The sequence below is a fragment of the Taudactylus pleione genome, unplaced genomic scaffold (assembly GCF_031769625.1).
Source record: "Taudactylus pleione unplaced genomic scaffold, aTauple2 ptg000156l, whole genome shotgun sequence".
Lineage (NCBI taxonomy): Eukaryota > Metazoa > Chordata > Amphibia > Anura > Myobatrachidae > Taudactylus > Taudactylus pleione.
In genome coordinates, this window is record NW_028284558.1 from 21,633,074 (window position 1) to 21,657,536 (window position 24,463).

The 24,463-nt window shown below is 45.6% G+C and overlaps 1 protein-coding gene across 2 annotated transcripts in view; it reads left to right on the plus strand.

The window, feature by feature from the left end:
• ARHGAP15 (Rho GTPase activating protein 15) overlaps window positions 1-24,463 on the plus strand; it is a 724,185-nt gene that overhangs the window by 15,097 nt on the left and 684,625 nt on the right. Inside the window, exon 2 of one of the 2 annotated variants that reach the window (XM_088474917.1) lies at window positions 2,125-2,262. In XM_088474917.1, the coding sequence (XP_088331043.1) occupies window positions 2,173-2,262 (90 nt within the window). In that variant the 5' untranslated portion in view covers window positions 2,125-2,172. Of the gene's footprint in view, window positions 1-2,124; window positions 2,263-24,463 lie in introns of those variants that run through there. The other variant, XM_088474916.1, reaches the window with a different exon arrangement.

A 24,463-nucleotide genomic window follows, 5' to 3' on the forward strand; every position in this document is an offset into this window, starting at 1 on the left:
TCCAGATGAATTCCCTACTGCACATGTGCAGGTCACCGGGAAAATGGTGCGGCAGCTTCCAGATGAATTCCCTACTGCGCATGCGCAGAATGACAGAAAAGTGGCAGCGGCTGACATTTTCTAGGCATTTTGTGTAGCGCCTCTCCAGCCGACATGCGACTTAAGTTTGGAGAGGTAAGTATTAAAAAGTATGGGTGCAGGGTGTGCGGTGTGGGCCCACCCTGGACCCAGGCTCGTGTGCACCACACATTCTGCACCCATTATAGATGCACCCCTGCCACCTCTGCTGTGATGCCAGCACGGGCTTATACACTCCTTTATAAGAAGTTGTATTAATTTGTTCCAACTCTCAGCAAAAAGTGACAGCTACCAGCAGTTAAAGTAAGCGCAATATATAAAATCCTAAAGACTGTGGACTGAACCTGTTTACATTCTTCGAAGTATTATCCCTATTTTCTTTCGCTGTTTATCATATATATTGATTTTGAACAATTGAATTTATGTGGAGTAAAGTGACAGTCTTTATTACATGTTTTTTTCGTGTTTTTATTCTGATTAATATATGCATATCTGGAAAATGAATCATACTCGATGAGCAGGAATCTTGCAACAAACGTTCAAATGTTTTTATGGTTATTCTTTAAGACATAGGGCCTGATTCAGAGCTGCTCGCGAGCGCACAGTGTTCGCAAGCGGCTCGATGTTTCCCCACTGCGCATGCGCCTATCCCCGTCCAATGACTGAAGCTCAGTCGCTACAGGGCTCGCTACAAGACAGGGAGGCTGTCGATGGTGAGTGACAGCTCACCCCGTTTTGTAGGCGGGTAGGGGGGGTGGCTGCACAAACGCAGGCGTTCCCTTAGGAACGCCTGGAGTTTGTGGGAGGCCCTACTGACATCACTACTGATGTCAGTAGTGGACTTCCTGCTGTATTAGAGCAGGAAGTCCACTCGGCCTTGCGGTAGCCGAGGCCCTAACACAGGGTCCCGTCGCAAGGTCGATCGTCGCGATTGTCGCGACGACCTCCTGGCCACTCGCACAAGCTGTGGGAGATCTCCCATAACTTTGCAAGCGGCCAGAGGAAAAAAAAACACACCCACAGACCCTGCGAGCTGCCTGCGGCAGCGAGCTGGTCTGAATCAGGGGCATTGTTTCTGTGTTTCATATGTATTATATCCACGTGCAACTTTTAGTAAAGTTTATTTTCACAATACTTCTGAGCCTCAGTGTTTTATCTAACAGGGAACAGACTTTTGTAATAATAATTTAACCTTTATTTGCAGCATATTTTTAGTATACTTAGTGCTGTGACTTTTGTTTGATCTGGGCAATCTGCCTAATGCTGCCCATCCACTGGGTGATTAAATTGAGCGATTGAACGATAACGATGTTGTTTTCATTCAATCGTTCATTAATGGTTTTAATATCGTTCACTAAAATGTCTAAAACGACCAGTGATGCGCGTGCCCGCTGGTCGTAAAAGACATCTATCATCGTGCAAACAAACTAGTCAACCTGATGATAAAATCAGGTTGAGCATGTTTGCAGATGAAGAATGAGCCTGTATTGAACGACTGCTCATTCAGTGTAGGCTCATCACAGACTGACAAACACTGCACGATTACAATGTCGTAATCGTGCAGTCATTTTCAGCTAATCTAGTGGATGGGCACCTTAACATCGACGGATCGCACAGATAAATGAATTGGGTAATCGAGCAACCAGTCTGAAATTATTGATCGGTTGGGCATGCCGAATTGTTCAGCATGTCCAAGTTAAAATTCAGCCTCATCAGGCAGTGTATGCGCTGTAGCGGCCGACCAAAGGACATTTCCCCTGTTCCTTCACAGGGAAGGAATGGGGAAATGTCTCTTCCCCAGGAAAGGAGCACAGGTATCGGGTGCCATACACCTTGAAATATCTCACAGTGCATGGTGACAATATCTGCTGTGCGTCAGGCTGCCAGATAAAATGTCTGTCGGTCTGACACACAATTTATATGCCAGTGTATGCCCAGCATTACATTTTCTAACTGTTGCTTTCACTTAATGGAAACATTTATAATAAATGGCCAATACTTACTCTGTTTACTTGGTTTTATCTAATGTGCTTTGCTTAAATGAAGGTACCCTGTGAAGCCTTAAAAGAAAAGCTGCCAACTGGTACTGTTCAGATGAGGATCAAGAATGCAAATTTACAACATGATCGGCTGAGCCAGACCAAATCTATGGTCCTCATTGATCCCGGAGAGGCCAACAAACAGGTAGGAGAATGCTTATCATTGTCATTGATGTACAGTGTATAAAATATTTTCAAGATTGGACATTTAGGTAAATAATATAGTTGCATTTATATTCTGACCTATGATTACAGTAATTCAAACTTTTGATGTACTAATTAATGTAACAAAATCTGTAACATTAGTATTACTTCTACAAAACAAACAGATATAGGAGCCCCTTGGTGATAGAATAGATTCCAACGTTTCACCAAATATTATGGAATTTGTAGGTCATACTTAACAACTCTCCCTGATTGTCAGGGAGACACCTGAAATAGTAGCAATCTCCCTGACTCCCTGAGGAGTCTAACAATCTCCCTGACTGCACCTTATCCCCATTATGTAACATACACTGTATCATTAGTATAATTTCCCTACATTGGGTATAAGGCACAATGATCCCTGTGGCTACATGTATTTTCTTAAAAGTGTCAGTGTGTTTTCATCAGCAAGTAGATCTTAGTAACTGCTTTTGGGCTCATTTACATTTGCAGGTAACTCAATTTTGTGACACGCCTCTCAGATGTAGCAGTACACGCCCACTTTAACATGCACCATAAGTGTTGCTTTCACAATCTCCATGAAATGCTTTTTCAAAAGTAAGCAAGTATGTTGTATGTATGAGTTACCCACTAGCATTAAAATACATTCTTTTAATGGATTTTTTTGTTTGGACATTGAATGCAGCTTGCACTGTATATGGGTATAGAACTTAATTGTTCCAATGACTCCATACCCACTTCTGCTACCTCCTAACATTTGGGACCTTCTCTTGTCCTCAGTTCACCCTCCAGTTGTACATCCCGCCTCTTAGCATATAAGCTCTCATGGGCAGGGCCCTCCTTGCTTGTGTTTATCCCCAGCACTATCCATGTTTCCAGTGCTCCATGTGTGGTACAGTATCCCGCAAAAGTGATGTACCAATTCAATGGCTTGCTGGCACTGCTCAGGCCACAGCAGCCATAATAAACTACTGCCCCACAATTTACCAGGTTCATCTAGGGAGATGAGCACTGCACAGCCTGGAGTGACAGTTACAGAGAGGACTGTTAGTGATGGCTATAGTTGATGCAAGGCCAAGGAGGTGCTGGACAAGGATGTGCTGGGTGATCTGCACATCAAGGTTGGAGGGAGAAAGACAGCTCCAGGACTTGGCAGTGTAATTACGCACAGCTGCTGAGAGTAAGCAAAAACGAGAGATCAGTGAACAGAGAAAGGAGGAGTGTGAGGAAACAGCCTAAAGCAAAAACGGATTCTCAACACTAGGTGAGAACGTTCTAATTATTACACCAGATTGTAGTATAAATATTGCTTTTAGATTTCATCTGAACTGTGGGTCTCATTCAGACCTGCTCGCGAGCGCAGGACGCTCACAAGCGGGTCGATGGTACCCAAATGCGCATGCGCACAACGGAGGGAGCCCCGTCGTGCGCATGCGCGAGACCCTGATAGCGATAGCCAAGCTGTCGCTCCGGGTCTCGCACCAAAGGGGGCGTGCTGTCGATGGTGATTGACAGCACGCCCCCTTTGGTGGGCGTGCCTGCCCAGGTGGAGGCGTTCCCATGGGAACGCCTACCGTCTGGGTCCGGCCCCACTGACATCACTAGTGATATCAGTGGGAGTGATTTGGGCTCTGATAGAGCCAAAATCACTCCAGGGCTTGCGGCAGCGAGACCCTACCGCAGGGTCTCGTCGCAAGCCCGATGGTCGCGATGGTCTTGTCCATCACAACCATCATCATGGACGCTCGCATAAGCTGTGGGTGGTCACCCACAACTATGCGAGCGTCCAAGAGGCCGTTCCATTTTTAAGTAGGAGGGCCCTGATTCAGAGCGAGCGCTCTGGTCAGAGCGTCCGGCTCTGAATCAGAACCAGTGTTGCATCTCTCTGTGTCTGGGGAACCCTTGCCCCTCTGCTGGGGTGTGGCTTTAGTTAAGAGTTGTTGCTGTAACAAGACTTCCCCACCAAGGTACAGTAATAGTGCATATCCACTACACGATAAAATTAACAATTGAACGATTACGACATCGTTATCGTTCATTCATTCATTAATTGCGCAGTGAATATGCCTGCAACGACCAGCGATGCGCGCTCCCGCTGGTCATTGCCGGCATCTGTCATCGCCTGAATATGCAGGCCATCCTGCCGATATTGACAGGTTGTGCATGCTCGGGGATGAGGTAGGGTGCCTGCACTGCACTATTTTTCTATATATTTTTTTTATGGATGCCTGGCTCCGCCTCCTTACATTAGGTCACACCCCAAAGGTGTATATATACAATTATCTCCAATAAAAAATAGTTTAAAATACCCCAAAACCGCCATTAGTAAATTGTTTATTAATATATATGTAGAATTTTCTTGCACTAACATAGATTGTTGTTTTTAAGGGTGTGGTATGACTTGTCAATATTCAGACGTTGGAAATTCAGTATGTCAACACCAGAATGTTGACAAGGTCTGAATATCAGATAGTCGACATGGTCATTAGATCGACAACCACTATGTCAGCATGTTTTTAGGTCGACATGGTTAAAATGTTGACACATTCAAAAAGTCGACACCAAAATGTTGGAATATGGTTTATTCCTTATTTTAATCTAACTACTAACCCTAAACCTAATCGTAAACCTAAACCTAAGTCTAACACTAAACCTAATCCTAACCTGAAACCTAACCCTAAACCTAATCCTAACTCTAAATTTAACCCTAACCTAAGAAAACATCAAAACATCATATGTCGATATTTTGGTGTCGACATGGTAAATGTCAACATTTTGAATGTGTTGAAATTTTTAAAATGTGCACAGGATGAAAACGACAAATTGTGGTTTTAAACTAGTGCACCAGCGTACTGGATGTTCTTGACATTGGTGTTGCCTATATGAACTAGATGTGTGTCTCTGAGGGCATTGAAATTGAAGCATACTTGCCTACCCTCCCGATTTGGTTGGGAGCCTCCCGAAAATCGGGTGCCGCTCCCGACCTCCCGGGAAGGCAGGCAATTCTCCCGGCTGCCGCCCACCCCTCCTGTCCCCCCCGCAATAACCCCTGCAACACCCGCAGCTGGGGGGGGCGGTGATGCAATTTGCGTCATTTTGGCCCCGCCCCCTGCTTCACAATGCCTATTTTATCGGCATTGTGTAGCAGGGGCGGGGCCAAACAGACACGATCACGTGACCCACGCCCCCGCCACGCCCACAAGTGCTGTCACCCGCCCGGCCACTCCCCCTTTTCATGGCTACGCCCCCGTCCTGCCGATCTGGCTGCTCCCTCCCGGAAGGAGCAGCCAGAAAGTCGGTAGGTATGAATTGAAGTACTGATTAGGCATTTGGTGCCCCTAGCAATGCACCAATGAGAATACTTTTTGCATAGTGAGATTGTTGAAATGAGATAGAAGGGTAGGAAAAAGGCATTTTTGGGGGGCTGCACCTTCGGAGGTGCTCTGCATGTAATAAATACACTCCTCATGTCCACTCATTGTCATGATTTATTAAAGTCATATATGAGACTAAACTTTACTGCTCAGAAAAGGGGGGGGATGCATGACAATAGAGTTTGGGACCAGTGGTTCTTAAGGTAGGAGGGCTGCCCAGGCTTCAGTTGAAGTCGTCAACATGGTCCGGACTCCACTCCATCTCCAGTGCGCATGCAAAGAAATCTTAGAGGGGATGGCTTCTAGGAAATGCAGCCCCTAGAAGCCAGAAAACACTGCCATAATATACGCAGCCATGGTTTCTCATTGGTTATGGTTTGTCCTAATGGCAGTGTGGACTGGCATTCCCAGGAGGAGAAAACTCTTGAAACTTACAGTCAGACATGCTACCATGGAAGCCTGCTATTGCACGGATTCAGGGCTTACCATGGTGGATTTTACTGGGGGGACTACATCCCTGCAGCACCTACTATAGGTAAAATCCACCACTGCTCTGGACCATCGAGAAATCAGCAGTGCTGTCCAGAGTATGGAGGCTGCCTTATCCGGGCCAGGTGGTGGCGTCACCTCAAAACACAACCTGTGTTAGCTAACAGCGGATCTGGAGGAGTTCTTTGCAGAGCACCTTCTCTTCATCAATACAGCGGCACACACCACACATCAGTGAGTTCATTATTCCTGGATTGAAATGCAAGTTATTAACTGGGACTTTGCAATATCTGTGGAGGACTTCTACCCCCTAATTAATCAAAGTTCCATATTTTGGTATTTATGTAGGCCCAATGTACTTGTTTACAGATGAGCCTCTATTACCATTGCATCAACATAAGCCTCAATTATTTACCTCACAGCACTATTTAAACTGTTTCCTGACTTTACAAATTGCCGGTTTGCCAAATTAGTGGCTGTTGAAGTTTGTAGATTACAATACATATTTCTTACTATAAGCTGATGCCTTTTTCAAAGTTTGCTTCTGTATGTGATTTTAATTTAGAGAGTTTAATTTATATATATTTTCTGGTACTTTGAATCCATTTTATCAACTTGAATTTGTATATTTATTGTATATAACATTACATATTGCTAAAAACTTGTTTAATTGACATGAAGCTGAGACAACAGCCATTTAATGTTCAATGGGCTCTGGACTGGCCATCTGGTATTATGGGCATGAGGCGGCTCTGAGGCAAACAAGTGGGTATGAGGGGGCTTTGAGGCAGATATAGGGGCCTGATGGGGCATATAAAGGGGTATGAGGTGGCTCTGGGATGGCATATAAATGGGCATGATGAGTCTCTCAGTTGTATAAAGGGGCATATGGGGACTCTGGACTAACAATTAAAGGGGCATGATGGGGCTCTGAGGCATACAAAGGAGTATGAGTGGATTCTGGGCTGGCATATAAAGAAGCAGGAGTGGGCTCTGAGGCATATTAAGGAGCATGAGGGGGGCTATGAGTCATACATAGGAGCATGAGGGGGCTCTGAGGCACATAAAGGGGTATGAGGGGGCTTTTTATTAGAGTAGCAAGATAATGGCCTGAAATCTGACAAATAAAATAGTTGTAACCCTACTGCAGTTTTGGTCACCCCCCCCCCCCCCCTGCCCTGGCCATGTCCCTGTCTGGGAATTGTAAAATAGCCCTATATTTGGGTAACACTGTGTTAAAGAGAACCATTGCTAGCCACCATAAATATCATAGTGACCTATCTAGTATATTACAAATACATGTTCCACAATTGCAACTGTTATAACATAGAGAAAAAAGGCGTTTCATAGAGAAAAAAGGTGATTGCTACAGAAAAATCTAAATTACTTTGGTTAAATGACGTTTGACTTTTTTTTTCCTTTGAAGATCCTTTCTTGACAGTGTTATTTGATGAAGAAAAATACCTTTTGAAAAAGTTTAAAAGTTAAGTATATTTAATGAAGCCAAACATATTTTATTGCCTGTGTTTAACAAAAGGCACCCGGCTGCAGTTGTTTTTTGACAAGCATGAAAACATCACAGCGTGAGACTGAAAAAGGAATTATGTCGAGAAATTACAAGTGATCCATTACGCAATGAATTATCCACCTCAATAGCCTGCAGAACTCAGCTACCAATTAACACCTACTTTATTATATGTTGGGATATACTTAATAACTTTCATGTGTTTCTGCACTATTACCTTGACTGATGCCTCTTGTACAATTAGGCATAATTGGCATATCAATATGCAAAAGTTAAAAAGATTAACCCTCTTAAAACTAATGAGCATTTCTGTATCCAGCTGCTAAATGAGACATAATTAGCATTTTTCACTTTTGGATAGGATTTTATCATGCAGTTTCTCATTGTTGACATTACCTTGTTATATAAGTTCAGTTTTTGGCAAAATATTCAGGACAATTACTGGCAAATGAGTTTCAAGCTACAAAAAAAAAAGAAGTTGTTTTCTAAGTAAGGAATAGGGCAGAGAGGTTGACCGAGCCCAGAGATACCTGCAACATTAGAGAAGATGGGACATCTATGGAGTTGTGCCAGTTGCAATGGAAGAGCTAATAGCTGAATGCTATATTAGTAGGGGAACTTGACACGGTATTGCTACGTTGCCTAGCAGATGTAATGCATATACTTTAATTATTTTTGGCAAACACACAATGTATTTTTCCATACAAATAGTTTGAGGTGGATTGCAGCAACAAGCATTAATATGATATCATGCTGCTTTGTAGCATAGATCAAGGATTGACGGGCGGCTGTTCCAGATTTAAGAGAACCCCCTGGTGATGGCAGAGCTGTCACAACGATTACAGAGAACAGGAATAGGACAGTTTATGGCCTTTAACAGTATGGCACAAATGTCATATAGTAATTGTAAATGAGTATTAAGATTGTCGTCATAATTATTTATAAGTGCCATTTTCTGCATTGCGACATAAAGCAGATCCATAACTAAGGACTTTGCAAAACTTATTTAGACACCATAGAAGCTATTTAAAGTAGTCAGACTCCCAAATATGTTCCCTGTGACCATCTTTTCTTGTGGTTATATCACAAGAGGGTGTCGTGACTGTCAGATTGCCTCAATGCACAGAGGTAGTCTATGGCATTATGTGTTGTTTAGCTTTGATGGTGGTTAGTGCTATATCAGTGGTGAAGAAGACAGTTTATAGTAATACATGTACAATGCCTGATTATCCATTAGACTAATTACACTGCAGCATAGGGTGCCAGGACTTGGGGGCGCCAGACAAGTGGCAGCAGGGAAATAAAATGAAGACATTTCAGTGTTGGGCATGAGTGGTTGACACTTATGCCATCAACAGGCAAAATGTCTACAGCCTAATGTCGACCAGAAAATGCCGACGTGGCAGTAGTGTTATACAAAGCATTTTAGCTATGTTGGCTTTATAACTATAAACTTGATGCTTTACCAGTGACGTAACTAGGGGGGGCGGGCGGGGCTCGTGTCCTGGATGCCACTGGCCACGATCCAGGTCAGTGGTTTCAGTAAGTGTAGTGCGGACTGCGCATAAATGCGGCCCGCAGTACACGGTAAAACAAGCACTCCACTCGTACTACCCAGTGTCTGCTGTGTCCAGACAGACTCTCATTGGCTGCTGCACCCTTGGCTGGAGCCGGGCTGGAGCTCACTCATGAGCTCCGACATCCGGCTCCCACAGTGGGTGAAGGGAGAGACGTCATGATGTCATGACGTCTCTCCCATAGTGCCAAGCTGGGGGACAGAGGAGTGGACGGTGGCGGGCACAGAATCGGAGTTTCAGGTAAGTGATTTGTGTGTGTATGTCAAAATGTTATAGATGTAAGGGGCGCTACTGGGCAGGGGCACTGTATAAGGGGCATTACTGACTGGCGGCACTGTATATGGGGCATTACTGACAGGGGGCACTGTATAAGGGACACCACTACTGGGGGCACTGTATAAGGAGCACTACTGGCCGGGGCACTGTATAAGTGGCACCACTACTGGGGGCACAATATGAGGGGCAGTACTGGCTAAGGGCACTGTATAAGGGCACCACTACTGGGGGCACTGCATAAGGGGCACTAGTGGTGGTACTGTATATGGGGGACCACTACTGGGATAAGGTAAGTAGTACTGCACAGGGGTGGGGGCACAGCATAAGCAGCATTACTGCAGCATTAGTGCATATTGGCACTACTGAGGGTAGTGTATAGGGGGCACAGTATAAGGGCACTACTGGGGGCACTGCATAAGGGGCATTACTGGGGGCACTTTAAAAGGGGCATTTCATAGGGGGGCCACTACTGAGGGCACTGTATAAGGGGCACTGCATAAGGGGTACTATTGGGGGCACTGCATTAGGGGCACTACCGGTGGCACTTCATAAGGGGCACTACTGTTGGCACTACTGAGGCACTTTATAAGGGGCACTACTGGGGGCACTGCATAGGAGGACAACTATTGGGGGCACTGTATAAGGAGCACTACTGCCCTGGGCACAATCTAAGGAGCACCACTACTGGGGGCACAGTATGAGGGGCAGTACTGGTTAGGGGCACTGTATAATGGGCACTACTGGGGGCACTGCATAAGAGGAATTACTGGGGGCACTTTATAAGGGGCACTGCATAGGGGGGACCACTACTGGGGGCACTGTAAGGGGCACTACTGGTGGCACTACATAAGGGCCACTAATGGGGGCACTGTGTAAGGGACACTACTGGGGGTACTGCATAGGGTGGACCACTATTGGGGACACTGTGTAAGGGGCACTACTGGGTCACTTTATAAGGAGCACTACTGGGGCACTGTATAAGGGGCATTGCATAGGGGGGACCACTACTTGGGGCACTGTATAAGGGGCACTGCATTATGATGTCATGATGTTGCACAGAAAGGGCGGTGCTACCAGCAACGGGAAGTGCAGTACTGCCAGGGACATCCTGAGGACATTTTAAGCAGCTGTACAGATAGTAGGTTGCATCTGCGGAGTTTCTAATGGATGCTTCGGGTGGCACTGCCACATAAATACTGGCTGCAGGGTACCTGCTAGTCAGCAGTAAGGGTCATAGAGCAGTGATGGTGCCACCCATAGATCCCTGCGCTCTGTGCAGTGGCACAGCTGGCACACCTCTTGTTACGACCCTGATACTGACCACTGATCATGTAATACCCAGCTATGTGAGGTATTATGTCTGACACTGTGCATCACGCTACAGCGCAGGTCTATCATTGCACAGCCAGACAATTCCCAGCAGTCTCTGCAGTTCCTCAAGAGGTCAGAGACCGGTCACATGACCAGGGTCAGGCAGGTGACAGTTGTAAGTGAGCAGCAGTTGGTCAGGGAGAGTCTGCGGTAATGCTGGCGCTGGTAAAAGACTCCTGACACTGTCCTGACAGGAACCACACTGTGCTCTGTATTTGGTAGCATTTCAGTGGTCGCTGTATTAGGTACTTGTAGTTTGTAGCTTCTACTAGTTCCTCCCAATGCTGTCTTAAAGAGGTCTTTTAAATAAAATAAAAAAATTATGTTTTTTTGCATTTTAATATGAAGTAAATGTTCATATTATTGATTTGGAATTAGAGATGAGCGGGTCTGGTTCTCAGAGAACTGGACCCACCCAAACTTTGCGATCTGGGCTGGAATCCGAGTCCAGCTCGAGTTTTCCCGCCAGACTCGAATCCCAAAACGAGACAAAACGTCATCATCCCAATATCGGATTCTCGGGGGTTTGGATACTATAAAGGTACCCGGTCATTGGCGCCATTTCACTCTGGCTGTGGAGAGTGAAGTGAGCAGTCGTGCTGTGTCTGTCCAGGGCAGTGTCTGCTGTGTCCATCCAGGGACTTCTGTGTCCTTCCAGGGTCAGTGGCTGCTGTGTCCATCCATGAGCTGCTGTGTCCGTCCAGGACAGGGGCTGCTCTGTCCATCCAGGTTCAGTGGCTTCTGTGTGCATACAGGGCAGGGGCTGCTGTCTCCATCCAGGGGCAGTGGCTGCTGTTTCCATCCAGGGGCTGCTGTGTCCATACATGGCAGGGGCTGTTGTGTCCATACAGGACAGGGGCTGCTGTGTCCATCCAGGTTCAGTGGCTTCTGTGTGCATACAGGGCAGGGGCTGCTGTGTCCATCCAGGGGCAGGGGCTGCTGTTTCCATCCAGGGGCTGCTGTGTCCATACATGGCAGGGGCTGTTGTGTCCATACAGGACAGGGGCTGCTGTGTCCATCCAGGTTCAGTGGCTTCTGTGTGCATACAGGGCAGGGGCTGCTGTGTCCATCCAGGGGCAGGGGCTGCTGTTTCCATCCAGGGGCTGCTGTGTCCATACATGGCAGGGGCTGTTGTGTCCATACAGGGCAGGGGCTGCTGTGTCCATCCAGGGGCTGCTGTGACCATCCAGGGGCAGGGGCTGCTGTGTCCATCCAGGGGTGCTCTGTCCGTTCAAGGGTGCCCAGTGTAAAAAAAAAAAAAAGCAAATAAAAGCTAAATAATATAATTTTTTTTTGTGCTGTACCCTTCTGTACTACAGTATATTATTTAATTTTTTTTACTGTGTCGCTGCCAGTCAGACCAGAGTGTGATATTCATATACGTATTGTGACACTATAAGTCATATTGCAGTGTAATATTCATATACGTATTGTGACACTGTAAGTGTAACCGCAGTGTAATTTACACATATTGTGACACTAAGTGGAAATGCAGTGTAATATTCAACACGTATTGTGACACTGTAAGGAATAGCGCAGTGTATTCATAAAAATTACTGAGACACTGTAAGTGGAAATGCAGAGTAATATTCAACACATATTGTGAGACACTGTAAGTGGTAGCGCAGTGTATTCATAAAAAATATTGTGACTGTAAGTGGAAACGCGGTGTAATATTAAACAAGTGTTGTGACACTAAGTGGTAGCGCATTGTATTCATAAAATATTGTGACACTGTAAGTGGTAGTGCAGTGTATTCATAAAAAATATTTTGACACTGTAAGTGGAAACACAGTGTAATATTCAACACGTATTGTGAGTCACTGAAAGTGGTAGCGCAGTGTGTACATCAAAAATATTGTGACACTAAGTGGTAGCGCAGTGTATTCATAAAAATTATTTTGACACTGTAAATGGTAGTGCAGTGTATTCATAAAAATATTTCAACATTGTAAGTGGAAACGCAGTGTAATATTTAACATTTATTCTGAGTCACTGTAAATTGTAGTGCAGTTTATTCATTAAAAATATTGTGACACTGTAAGTGGAAATACAGTGTAATATTCAACACATATTGTGAGTCACTGTAAGTGGTAGCAGTGTTTTACTTATAAAAAATCTTGTGACACTTTAAGTGGTAGCACAGTGTGTTATTCTTTTCTTATTCATAAAAAATATTGTGACACTGTAGGTCATTGATACTGCAGTATAATATGCAAAATTGGTACAAATTGACATGTGTGCTGTACCCCACTTCATTCATGTTTGTTGATATGGAGAACGATCAGTTGAGAGGAGAGCAGGAACTACATACTAGTGCTGGAGCTGCTGCCAGTGCCACCAGTCATGATGATACTAGTCCGCCTACATCATCTACTAAAGCCGATGCCCAAGGGCATACATGGCTTAAGTCAGGGAATCTAAAATCAAAGAACCAATCTTTTACAGTGGTAAAGAAAAAAAAATCAAAGGGCAAGTTAGCTGCAGAAAGACATAAAATTGGCAATATGCCTTTCACCACACAAAGTGGCAAGGAAAGGTTAAGGCCTTGGCATTTATTTATGACTGGTGGTTCTGTCTCTTATGATGATGTAAGTGCTTCTCCCTGTAGGCATTTCAAAAAAATTAAAATCTTTAAGGCAAAGGAACTAACTGTCCACACAGAAATGTCACAAATCCCTGAAGAGAGTCTAAGTGTGTCGGCGGGTGCCGTGTGTTAGCCTGACCTTTCCAATACTGTACTCGAAGAGGAACCTCCTTCAACCACTTGTGCATCCTCTGCAAATGTGGAGATGAGCAGCACAAGTCAACATGCTGACACAGAAATTGAGGATGCTTCTGTGGAAGTGCACCAGGATGAGGAGGATATTTGTGTAGCTGACGTTAATAAGGAAGTTGATGATGAGGATGCTGGTGATGAGGATTTTGTTGATGAGGATGTTGTTTGTGTAAATCAGGCCCCAGTGGAAACAGTTGTTGCCCATGATAATGGAAAGCCCATTGTCATGCCTGGGCATAAAGCAAAAAAATCCACTTCTTATGTGTGGAATGATTTCTACCCAAATCCGGACAACAATTGTCAAGCCATCTGTACCCATTGTCATGCCAGAGTAAGTAGAGGTAGGGACCCTAACCATCTAGGAAGCTTCTGCCTGTTACATCATCTACAGCGCATACATCAAAAGTGTTTGCAAAGTTCAGAAACTTTGTGGAAAAAAGTGACAACAAGCAGTCCAGGGTCAGCTACTGAAACTCCCTTCTCTCTGCTACAGTAGATCCAAGCACCTGGCATCTTCCCCACCAACACCTTCATTAACAATATTCTCCATCATGATCAGAAGTAGTCCTGCATCCAATTGGTTAAGCCTACTCAGTCCTCCCCTATCCTGGATTGCAAAATGGCTTATCCCGCTTGGACACTCCTCAGGATTTGTGATTTCTGACAACACCACCAATATTGTGAGAGTATTACAGCAGGGTGAATTCCAACATGTCCCATGTTTTGCTCACACAATCAATTTGGTGGTGCAAATTTTTATTAAAAATGACTGGGCAATGCTAGAAATGCTCTCTGTGGCCCGCAAAATTTCTGGACATTTTCGCCATTCAGCAGGTGCATGTAGAAGATTATTAAATATACAGGTGGATTATACGTACGCTTCAAATTAGCGTGAAGTCCATGTTTCCTAAATAGCATTATACTGTTTACATCTTTGGAAATCATTTCAGCGTTACCCCTTGTTTAAAACCCAGAGGTAGAATCAAGGGGATATTAGGACTCTCACATGTGGACTTTGATTGGGTCAGAACTGTCAGATCAAGATTGGTCACATTATATATGAAATATACAATTTTTATATATACATTTTTTATGTTTTTTGCTTCCTTTAGTAAACTTGCCAGTTATGCAGGTTTTTATTAGGAACTAAGAAGTTCCATGGTAATGCATGATAGTCTGTATAGACTTTTGCAATATTAATGTGATTGTTATATGTCATTTGTATACCATTATTGACATGCTTATTGTGTGTTTATTAAATATATTTTAGATTTATTTGGTGTCTTGAATTAATTTCTGCCACGTTAAGTATTTATTTGTAATTACAAGTACAATTAGCGCAACTCTACCAGTGTAATATTTATGTTTGGGATCATCAGTAGGTGATCTTTTATTGGGTTTACACAGACTCATAGGAGTTTGCAGCTGTGGTCTATAATTGTAGTTTCTTAGCGCCAGGCTGTCATTTGGTGGGGCATGTAGAAGATTGTAGGACCTGCAAGAAAAGTTAAATTTGCCCTGTCACCAGCTGAAGCAAGAGGTAGTTACAAGGTGGAACTCCACCCTCTATATGCTTCAGCGGATGGAGGAACAGCACAAAGCCATCCAAAGCTACACAATGAACTATGACATAGGAAAAGGAGGGGGAATGTACCTTACTCAAGCTCAGTGGAAAATACTTTTCATGTTGGGATAAATGAGTGGACTGAAGGCCTGATTCAGACCCTGTCGCTAAGCTGCGCTTGCTTGCTGCCAAAATGGGCCGGGTAAGCAAATTCCATGATCGCACTGTCTGGCTTAAGGATGCCCTCTATGTCTTAGAGGGCGACGGCAATGAGCGTACGCTGAAGTATAAATCCGCCCACCTTTCTGATAGCAGGACTGAGAGAAAAAAAAGAGAGCAGCAGCTTCCAGGTGTGTTGGAACGCACCTGACACGCAGGAGATCGTATCATTTCCGACTTCCGGATCTTATTTGGATCTGCACATGCATTATGTAGAACATGCCGATCAGTGGCGATTCAGACCAGCTGTCACTGTCACCAATTTGTAGGGGAATATAAGGGAGATTTTATAGCCCGCAAGGCACGCTTCTGTGGTGAGACTGTCTCTAAATAAGGGGTTTTGTGTCCGGAACCAAAGCTTACCTGTTTTACATCTAAGAGACTGCGAATCGCCCCAATGGATGTTGCAGTTTGCCTTGATGGAGTACTATATGTTGTGTATCGTTTGTATATTGTAAGTGCAATATGTGATTACATTTTGTTTTTTAAGAAGATCCCTGCACTATTTTTTGTTTCTTTTTTCTATTTTTGTCTTCCATTGCTCGGAGTGTCAATTAGGCCAGATAAGAAGGGAAAACAGAGGGTCTCTTTCAGACCCGCTCGCGAGCGCAGGACGCTCGCAAGCGGGTCGATGGTACCCAAATGCGCATGCGCACGACGGAGGCTGCTCCGTCGTGCGCATGCGCGGGGCCCGGCGAGCGACGGGCTATCCATCGCTCCGGGTCTCGCACCGAAGGGGGCGTGCTGTCGATGTTGAGTGACAGCACGCCCCCTTTGGTGTGCATGCCGGGGCGTGGCTGCCCAGACGGAGGCGTTCCCATGGGAACGCCTACTGTCTGGGTCCGGCCCCACTGACATCACTAGAGATGTCAGTGGGAGTGATTTTGGCTCTGATAGAGCCAAAATCACTCCAGGGCTTGCGGCAGCGAGACCCTACCGCAGGGTCTCGTCGCAATGGTCTTGACCATCGCGACCATCATCATGGACGCTCGCATAAGCTGTGGGTGGTACCACAGCTGTGGGTGGACGCACCAAAAAAAAAAAAAAAACGCCCTGAGCGTCCAGCTCTGAATCAGGACCAGAATGTCTAGATCCTTTGGGAGGATTAAAAGATCGAAGGATGATGAAAGGCAGTTCATCTCTGATGATTTGAATGTGACAAAGGACTCTGTATTTGCAATCAACGGTGATTATTCCACCTTTATTATATGTCTCACTAGATGGGTCATTACCACTTATCACTATCATTGTTTTTTCATTTATTGCGCACGTGCTTATTTGGAGAGTGCCTTTGTGTTTGTGTTAATTTTTCATTATATGTATTTCCTTGAGCTACTTTGGATGATAGCTTTAGCTACACATTACCTAAATTGCATTTCAAATCTAGTTGCGAACTTTGGGCCTGATTCAGAGCCGAACGCTCTGACCAGAGCGCTCGCTCTGAATCAGTGCCCTCCTCCATGAAAATGGAGCGGCCTCCTGGCCGCTCGCATAGCTGTGGGTGAACACCCACAGCATATGCGAGCGTCCATGATGATGGTCGCGATGGTCTTGACCATCGGGACCATCGGGCTTGCGACGGAGACCCTGCGGTAGGGTCTCGCTGCCGCAAGCCCTGGAGTGATGTCAGTGGGGCCGGCTTCAGACGGTAGGCACGCCCCCGGCACGCCCACCAAAGGGGGCGTGCTGTCAATCAACATCGACAGCACGCCCCCTTTGGTGCGAGACCCGGAGCGATGGAGAGCCCGTCGCTCGCCGGGTCTCGCGCATGCGCACGACAGAGCTCCCTCCGTCGTGCGCATGCGCAGTGGGGGAACATCGACCCGCTTGCGAGCGTCCTGCCCTTTGTTCAGATTATATTTGTTTACCTTGAGGATCTTGCAATCGGTTCAACACATTTTAATGCGCATGCGCACGACGGAGGGAGCTCAATCGTGCGCATGCGCGATACCCGCATAGCGACAGCCAAGCTGTCGCTATGGGTCTCGCACCAAAGGGGGCGTGCTGTCGATGGTGAGTGGCAACACGCAGTGGCAAACGCAGGATTTTTAGCGGGGGGTTTCCATATATACATATATATATATATATATGTATATACAGATGCAGAAACACGAGAGCTATATAAATATATATATATATATATACCTTGTTTGTGTGTAGATAATATATATATATATATATATATACCGTGTTTGTGTAATATATACATATATATGTATACTGTATATATATATATATGTATATATAAATAGTATATGTGTGAGACATACTCAGCAAACATACAGTATACACACACAGCATTCAACACATACACACATAGCATTCAAACAGCATACATACACATATTGAAGCATACACACGCAGCATTTTACTAAGTACAAACACAGACACACACATAACATACTAATAGCAGCTTTTCCTACTGCTAGCTGCGGACATCCTCCTCGGTGCCGGGCTGCTGGGCGGCAGCGATCCTCCCTCAGGCTCTCCCGCGCTCACTCTGGGAGGACTGTGTAGATTGCGGTGCGCTGCCCAGACCCTGCCGGTTTAGCTGTCAGCTCTTCCGTGTCAGGTGATGTGAAAGCCACCTGACGCGTAAGCGCTGACAGCGCTAATGGTAGCTGAAGGGGACAGTGGGTGGTCCGCGGCTGGTGCAGAGACGGAGACAAGGTTGTCTCCGTCTCTGGAAAAAAAAGTGACCCATCAGGGGGGGTTTCTGGGGGCTTAGAAACCCCCCCTGCGTGCGCTACTGAACACGCCCCCTTTGGTGGGCGTGCCGGGGGTGTTGCTGCCCAGACGGAGGCGTTCCCATGGGAACGCCTTCCGTCTGGAGCCGGCCCCACTGACATCACTAGTGATGTCAGTGGGAGTGCTTTTGGCTCTGATAGAGCCAAAAGCACTCCTGGGCTTGCGGCAGCGAGACCCTACCGCAGGGTCTCGTCGCAAGCCCGATGGTCGCAATGGTCTTGACCATCGCGACCATCTTTTTGGCCGCTCGCATAAGCTGTGGGTGGTCACCCACAGCTATGTGAGTGGCCAGGAGGCCGCTCCATTTTTAGGTAGGAGGGCCCTGATTCAGAGCAAGCGCTCTGGTCAGAGCGTCCGGCTCTGAATCAGGCCCTCAGAGCTGAAGAGATGCAAAGAGCTGTTGGTAAGGAAATTGGCAGCTAAGTGGCACATGATGCAGCGATGGCTCCTCCTTCAGTTTCTCCAGCAAGTGCGGCTGCCAGGAAAATACTAAACTTTCCCAAAAAAAGACCCACTGGTGATGCAGATGAGTCAACACAACCAAGTTTTGACATTTGCTTGGGTCTAAAAGAATTGTCTACAATTAATGAGACCTCTACCGTGACTCCATCTGATATGGTCACCATTCAAAGAATGGCTGAGGACTATTTTAATTATAGCATCCAAATAGGCATGTCAGACAGTCTGTTTCACTACTGGCAGGTAAAAATGGCAATTTGAAGGCGCTTGCACAAACTGGCTTTGCATTACTTGAGCTGCCCACCCTCCAGTGTGTAATCAGAAAGAGTTTTCAGCACAGCAGGGAACCTTGTCAGCAATCGACATAGGAGGCTTCTTCCTCAAAGTGTGGAAAAGATGATGTTCATCAAAATTAATTACACATTTCACGAGGAAGACCTTTACCGCTAATTACATCCAAACATTACAGAGGCACCTGAGACTGTAATGGTGGATTCCAGCGGGGACTAATTAATATTGTGTGAAGATGACGTACACACTAATGAGGGTGAGGAATTGGATGAAGATGGCGACAACATCTTGCCTCTGTAAAGCCAGTTTGTACATGGAGAGATCATTGCCAGCAATGTCAGCTGCCTGTTGTTAGCTTGTTTTATGGGGCCCAAACAAACCAACCACTTCAGCCACATTGGCAGTCCCTGTCGCCAGGGCCGGATTATAGGCGGGGCGAACGGGGCGGTCGTCCAGGGGCCCCCACACATTTGGGGCCCCCACACATTGCCCCTACCTGACCCACTCTGCTACTTCGATTGCCCACCCGGCGTCCGCAAGCATGGCTGACTCGCACACTTCAGTTGGACCCTTCCCCTACTCACCTTCCAGTCCAGGGTCCAGTCCGGGTTTTCCTCAGGCGGCGGAGATGTGCTCCTCGGCGCTCTGCTTGCTTGACTGGCTCCCCGTTCTACCAGCCGAGGCTGCTGCTGCTCCTCTGTGAAAGCCGGGCCAGTGACAGCACCTCCGGCAGAATGAAGACGGCAGCTGACGGCGTGATGCGCACCACTCGCGGCCACCGGGGTCCTGACAGGTAATGCACCAGGTCCTGGCCCCCTCCTTGTATGTGCGTTTTGCCCTCCACTGCCCATTGCGGCTGTGACGGGGGGCTCCAGCCGGCAACCTTGCATTGCAGGATTGTACCTGGCTGCCCAGAGATCTCCTTCCTGCTGGCTCTACTGTCCCCAATGTTCCCTACTGCCATGTGTCATACTATCATGCAGGGGCATAGGAGAGGCAACAGGCGGTTAGTGTCTATTTGATTGGTTGGGGCCCCCACAACTTAGTTGCTCCGGGGGCCCCCACAAGTCTTAATCCGGCCCTGCCTATCGCTGAGGTGATTGGTTTGTTAAACTGTCCTGTTTACTATATAAAACATAAGGGTGGGTGGAAGGGCCCAAGGACCATTCCATCTTGCACCTCTTTTCTTTGCATTATGTGCTGTTTGGGGCATTGCTGCCTGACATTTTTAATTTTATAGTTTATTAAACTGCCATCCTGTCTGCCACTGCAGTGCCACACTGTGCCATGTTGGAAGCTGAACTGCCACATGTTAGTGCCGCCCACTGCTGTCGCTTAGCTTATTCAGCCAGCTACCGTAGCTTGATGCAACCTTTTGGCCTAAACTGGATTAAATCAATATTGAGAGCTGTCAGGTTGTCAACATTGACTGGAAATGACTGGAAATAAATGTTAAGGTTAATAATCCTGTAGGAACAAAAACAGGCCCAAATTATGTGATTTCAGCTGTTTTATGATTTTTAAAAAAAAAAAAAACTACAGTTTCAAATCCAAAACCAAAACACACAAGGGTGGTTTTGCAAAACCAAATCCAGATCCAAAACCTCAAAGGAGATACAGATCAGGGCCGGATTAAGGCCCACATGGGCCTGGAGCTGAAAATGTTCAAGGGCCTATACTGAGAAGGGGAAGAGCTGTGATCGGTGTGGTGTGGTCAGTCACCTTGGTGTGTACACCCCCTACACTATGAGACACAATGTCTGCCTAACTACATAGAAATAGAAAAATTGCATAATTTTGTTTTTTGGGGGGGAACGGGGGACTAGAAAAACTATTTAAATACTTAAAATTTATGGCCAGTTAGGCAGCTGGTAATCATTGTCATGTTGATGGGCCTATTTTTATTTGGAGGCCTGGAGCTGTAGCTCCATCCGCCCCATTGTTAATCTGGCCCTGATACAGATCCAAATCCAAAACCAAATCCTGCATGTCCTGATTTGGAATCATTGGTCATTTATGTACAGTGGTATAAAGTGTCACAGACCCTCCAACATGACCCATTCCACGAGGTACAAAATGGTCTGCTCCTGGACTTCCCTCTTTATTTATGATTGCAGCCACCTGTGTTGAAATACCATTCTCATCAATTAGCTAGTTCAACACAGGTGACTGCAATCATACATTAGGTGGGAAGTCCAGGAGCAGAGCTTTTTGTACATGGTGAAAGGGGTCACTTTAGAAGGTAGGGTATCAGCTGCCCAGTGCAAAACCTGTTTTGGATCCCACCACCATCTAGGGTTCCACTCAGGCGCATGGGTTTTCCAGAAGCAAAGTGGCCACATTTGGGAGGAGCAGAAGATGCAGAGGGAGAGGGGAGAATAGGTTGGAGTGAGTGCGTTCCAAGCAAGGTACGGAGTGAACGCCCCAATGTGCCTAGTGTTGTGGAGCACATGCACAAATGAGAATTCCTATTGCACAGTGTGAATACTGAAATTAGTACATACATATAACAAAGACAGTCCACACGTCCCAAGGATATACTGAGCAGTATTGGAGGAGAGCAGCAGAAATGTTTGGACCTATAGAGGGTTTGGGGTTAAGCCTCCTGAGAACTGAAATGTAGGGTGTACTTTGAAAATGACTTCCATTGTATGTACAGGTCATTTTTTTTTGTACAAATATATTATCTATGAACAGTAGTACACAAATCGTCCGTAGATGCTGCCGCTCTGCATGCATGGGGAAAAAAGAAAATGTATGCAATCTGTATGCATATGATGTAGGGACCTTGACATGATTGAAAGAGCTTTGGGCCTGATTCAGAGATGCCTGTTCATCCAATAATGAACGTATATCTCCGACGGTTGTGGGGTCTGCGATTACGCTCGCAGACCCCCCCCAAGCCACAGCATGATTGACATGCTGCACCATTAAAGGGGCGGAGGTCACTGTTCAGCCCCTTTTTCCGTTAGGGACGAGGCCAGGGTATGCATTAGCGAATGCAGATTCCTGGACTTTGAAGTGACCAGCACCCAGTCAGGCTACAGGAAGCTTCAGCTCCCGCAGCCTGACCAATGGAACAACTGTCGCAATGGTTGCAATGGTACTCGCAAATGCAGCAAGGAGGTGTCGCAGACAATAGTGTAAAACAGAATGGGCCCCATCTTTATTAATCAACATGGGAGGACAAAGAGTTAAACAATGGGTACAGTTTTATAAAACATACACTATAACATATATTAACAACTTTTCTAATGATATTACTTTTAAAAATGTTTAAATCATTTTGTAATAAGTGTATAACTAAGTTTTCAAAATGACCAAAATAAATACTGTACATTTTGAAGACTTTCATATAATAGTAATCCATTAACACAATAACACACTGAGGCTAATGCAGAGTTGGCCACATAGCTCATATACAAAAATAAAAAGTTTTGCATAAACAGGAACACTAAAACCAGCAACAGAGAAATCACCAATCAGTGTCAGTGGAGCATTTACATTTAACAGCCAATCAGAAGCTAGAGCCTGGGGCCATTCTTATCATCATCTAGCATTTGCACCTGCATTTTTCATATTTGGGGTCTTTAGTAAACTAAAGAATCGCATATCTCCAGCAAACAGATGCGCCCAGTTACATTGTGGCTGATCGCGCCACAAACGTGCGCATACATCATGCCATGAGATTCCCCGCTACTGCATACGCCACACTACGTAATGGCACACACTGCGATTGCACCATGCATTCCTATGGAGGCGCGATTTGCAGCGCCATTGGCAACAGCATACCTGGGCATATCTGTATTAGCTGGAGATTGTGGTATTGAAGTTATCCCCATATTTAACTGCAATGAACAGTCCAGAGAAAACAATGTTTCAGCAGTCACAGAAGAACTGGCAGCCCACATAGGATGTAATGGGGGCTACCGCCAGGCAATATTTATATATATAGATGACGCTACTTGATAAAGTGTAGAAAAGCAAGGAAGAGGCATTCTCTTCCTGCTATTCTTTGGTCCTCTGTCCAGTCCGCCACTTCTCTCCTCCCACAGCTGGTTCCCTTTCCATTGGCTGGCTGTATCCTCCTTCAGCCAGCTCTCTCCTCACCTGGCCAGCTCTCTCCTCACCTGGCCGGCTCTCTCCTCTCCGACTGGATGTCTCTTTCTCCGGCTAGTTCTATCCTTCCCAGGACATGCTCCCTCCCCGGCTGGTTCTCACCTCCACCTGCTCACCATAACGGCTCTCCTGCCCCGCTGTGACCCCGAGCCAGCACATGCGCAGTTGTATTAAAAACGAGAGCATATAATGTGGGCCATACACGGGGCGATTTGAAAACGTACAACACCTCGGTACATTTTCAAATTCAGCCCGATGCATCGCATGCTGCTGTGAATGGTAAATTATGCATCTTACAACATGCTTCGGTTACCTATTTAACAGCATGACGGATCGCAGATCTTATGTTTTTTCCATAAGATCTACGATACCGATGTACGACGGCGGGAATGCGCATCGCCATCATACAGCATGCCAAACCACACATGATGTGCACGATTGATCGTTGCGATCGATCGAAATTGTGCACATCGTCTAAAAAATCTTACCATGTATGGGCCGCCTAAGCGTAAGGTGCAAACAATCTTCTCGCAGGGACAGCCTTTTTTTGCATTGTCTATTGTCAGCAAACTTCAATTAAACATGGCATAAAGAAAATGGGAAAAAAAATTAAAATATGTATAGAGAAAAATATGTACAGTACATTAAATAGCCCCCTTTGTCCCAATCTGCATGTGTTTGCGATTGCACATACAAATCCTTGCTGTACTTGATCTACTTTAAAACAAACAATTCCATCTATCCATACACAAGCAGGCATAAATGGCAGGATCATGCATGGTAACACGTGCGTGTAGCATTTTTCTTGGCATGTTCAGAGTGGAATCATACAAATTACACTACACTTTGCTTCAGACTTGTCACTTTCCTTTTTTTTAACAATATTTCTTATTGCATAAGGCACGATGCACATATTTAACGATGCACAGAAATCTAACAAAGGTAGAGGCGAGATGCTGTTTTCTGCCCTTAGTGCTGCAGAAACAGCATAGCGCCAGGCAGCTTAGTCGGAGAATGTCCATTCTCACGACTAAACACAATGTTTAAAGTGTGAGGGGTGGGAGTATGGGCATTCTCCGACCTAACAGCGCTCTAAATGAAATAGCTCCAGGAGCTTCCCCCGGCGCTATTTAATTCGCGTTCAATCAATTGAATCGAGCCCAGTGTTAGCTACAGTATCATGTGGCATACTCTGAATAAATAAGCTTTTCAGAGATTATTATATTCAGTATTTTTGCATTTGTGATAAATACCCTAGGGACAGCTGCAGATGTCTATTTTTAATATATACCCCCAATATTTAATTAATGCAACAGTTGTTTTAGGAGTATGAAAGAATGGTTACTACTGTGCATACTAAACAGTGATAATAATAGCACTCTTTAAAATA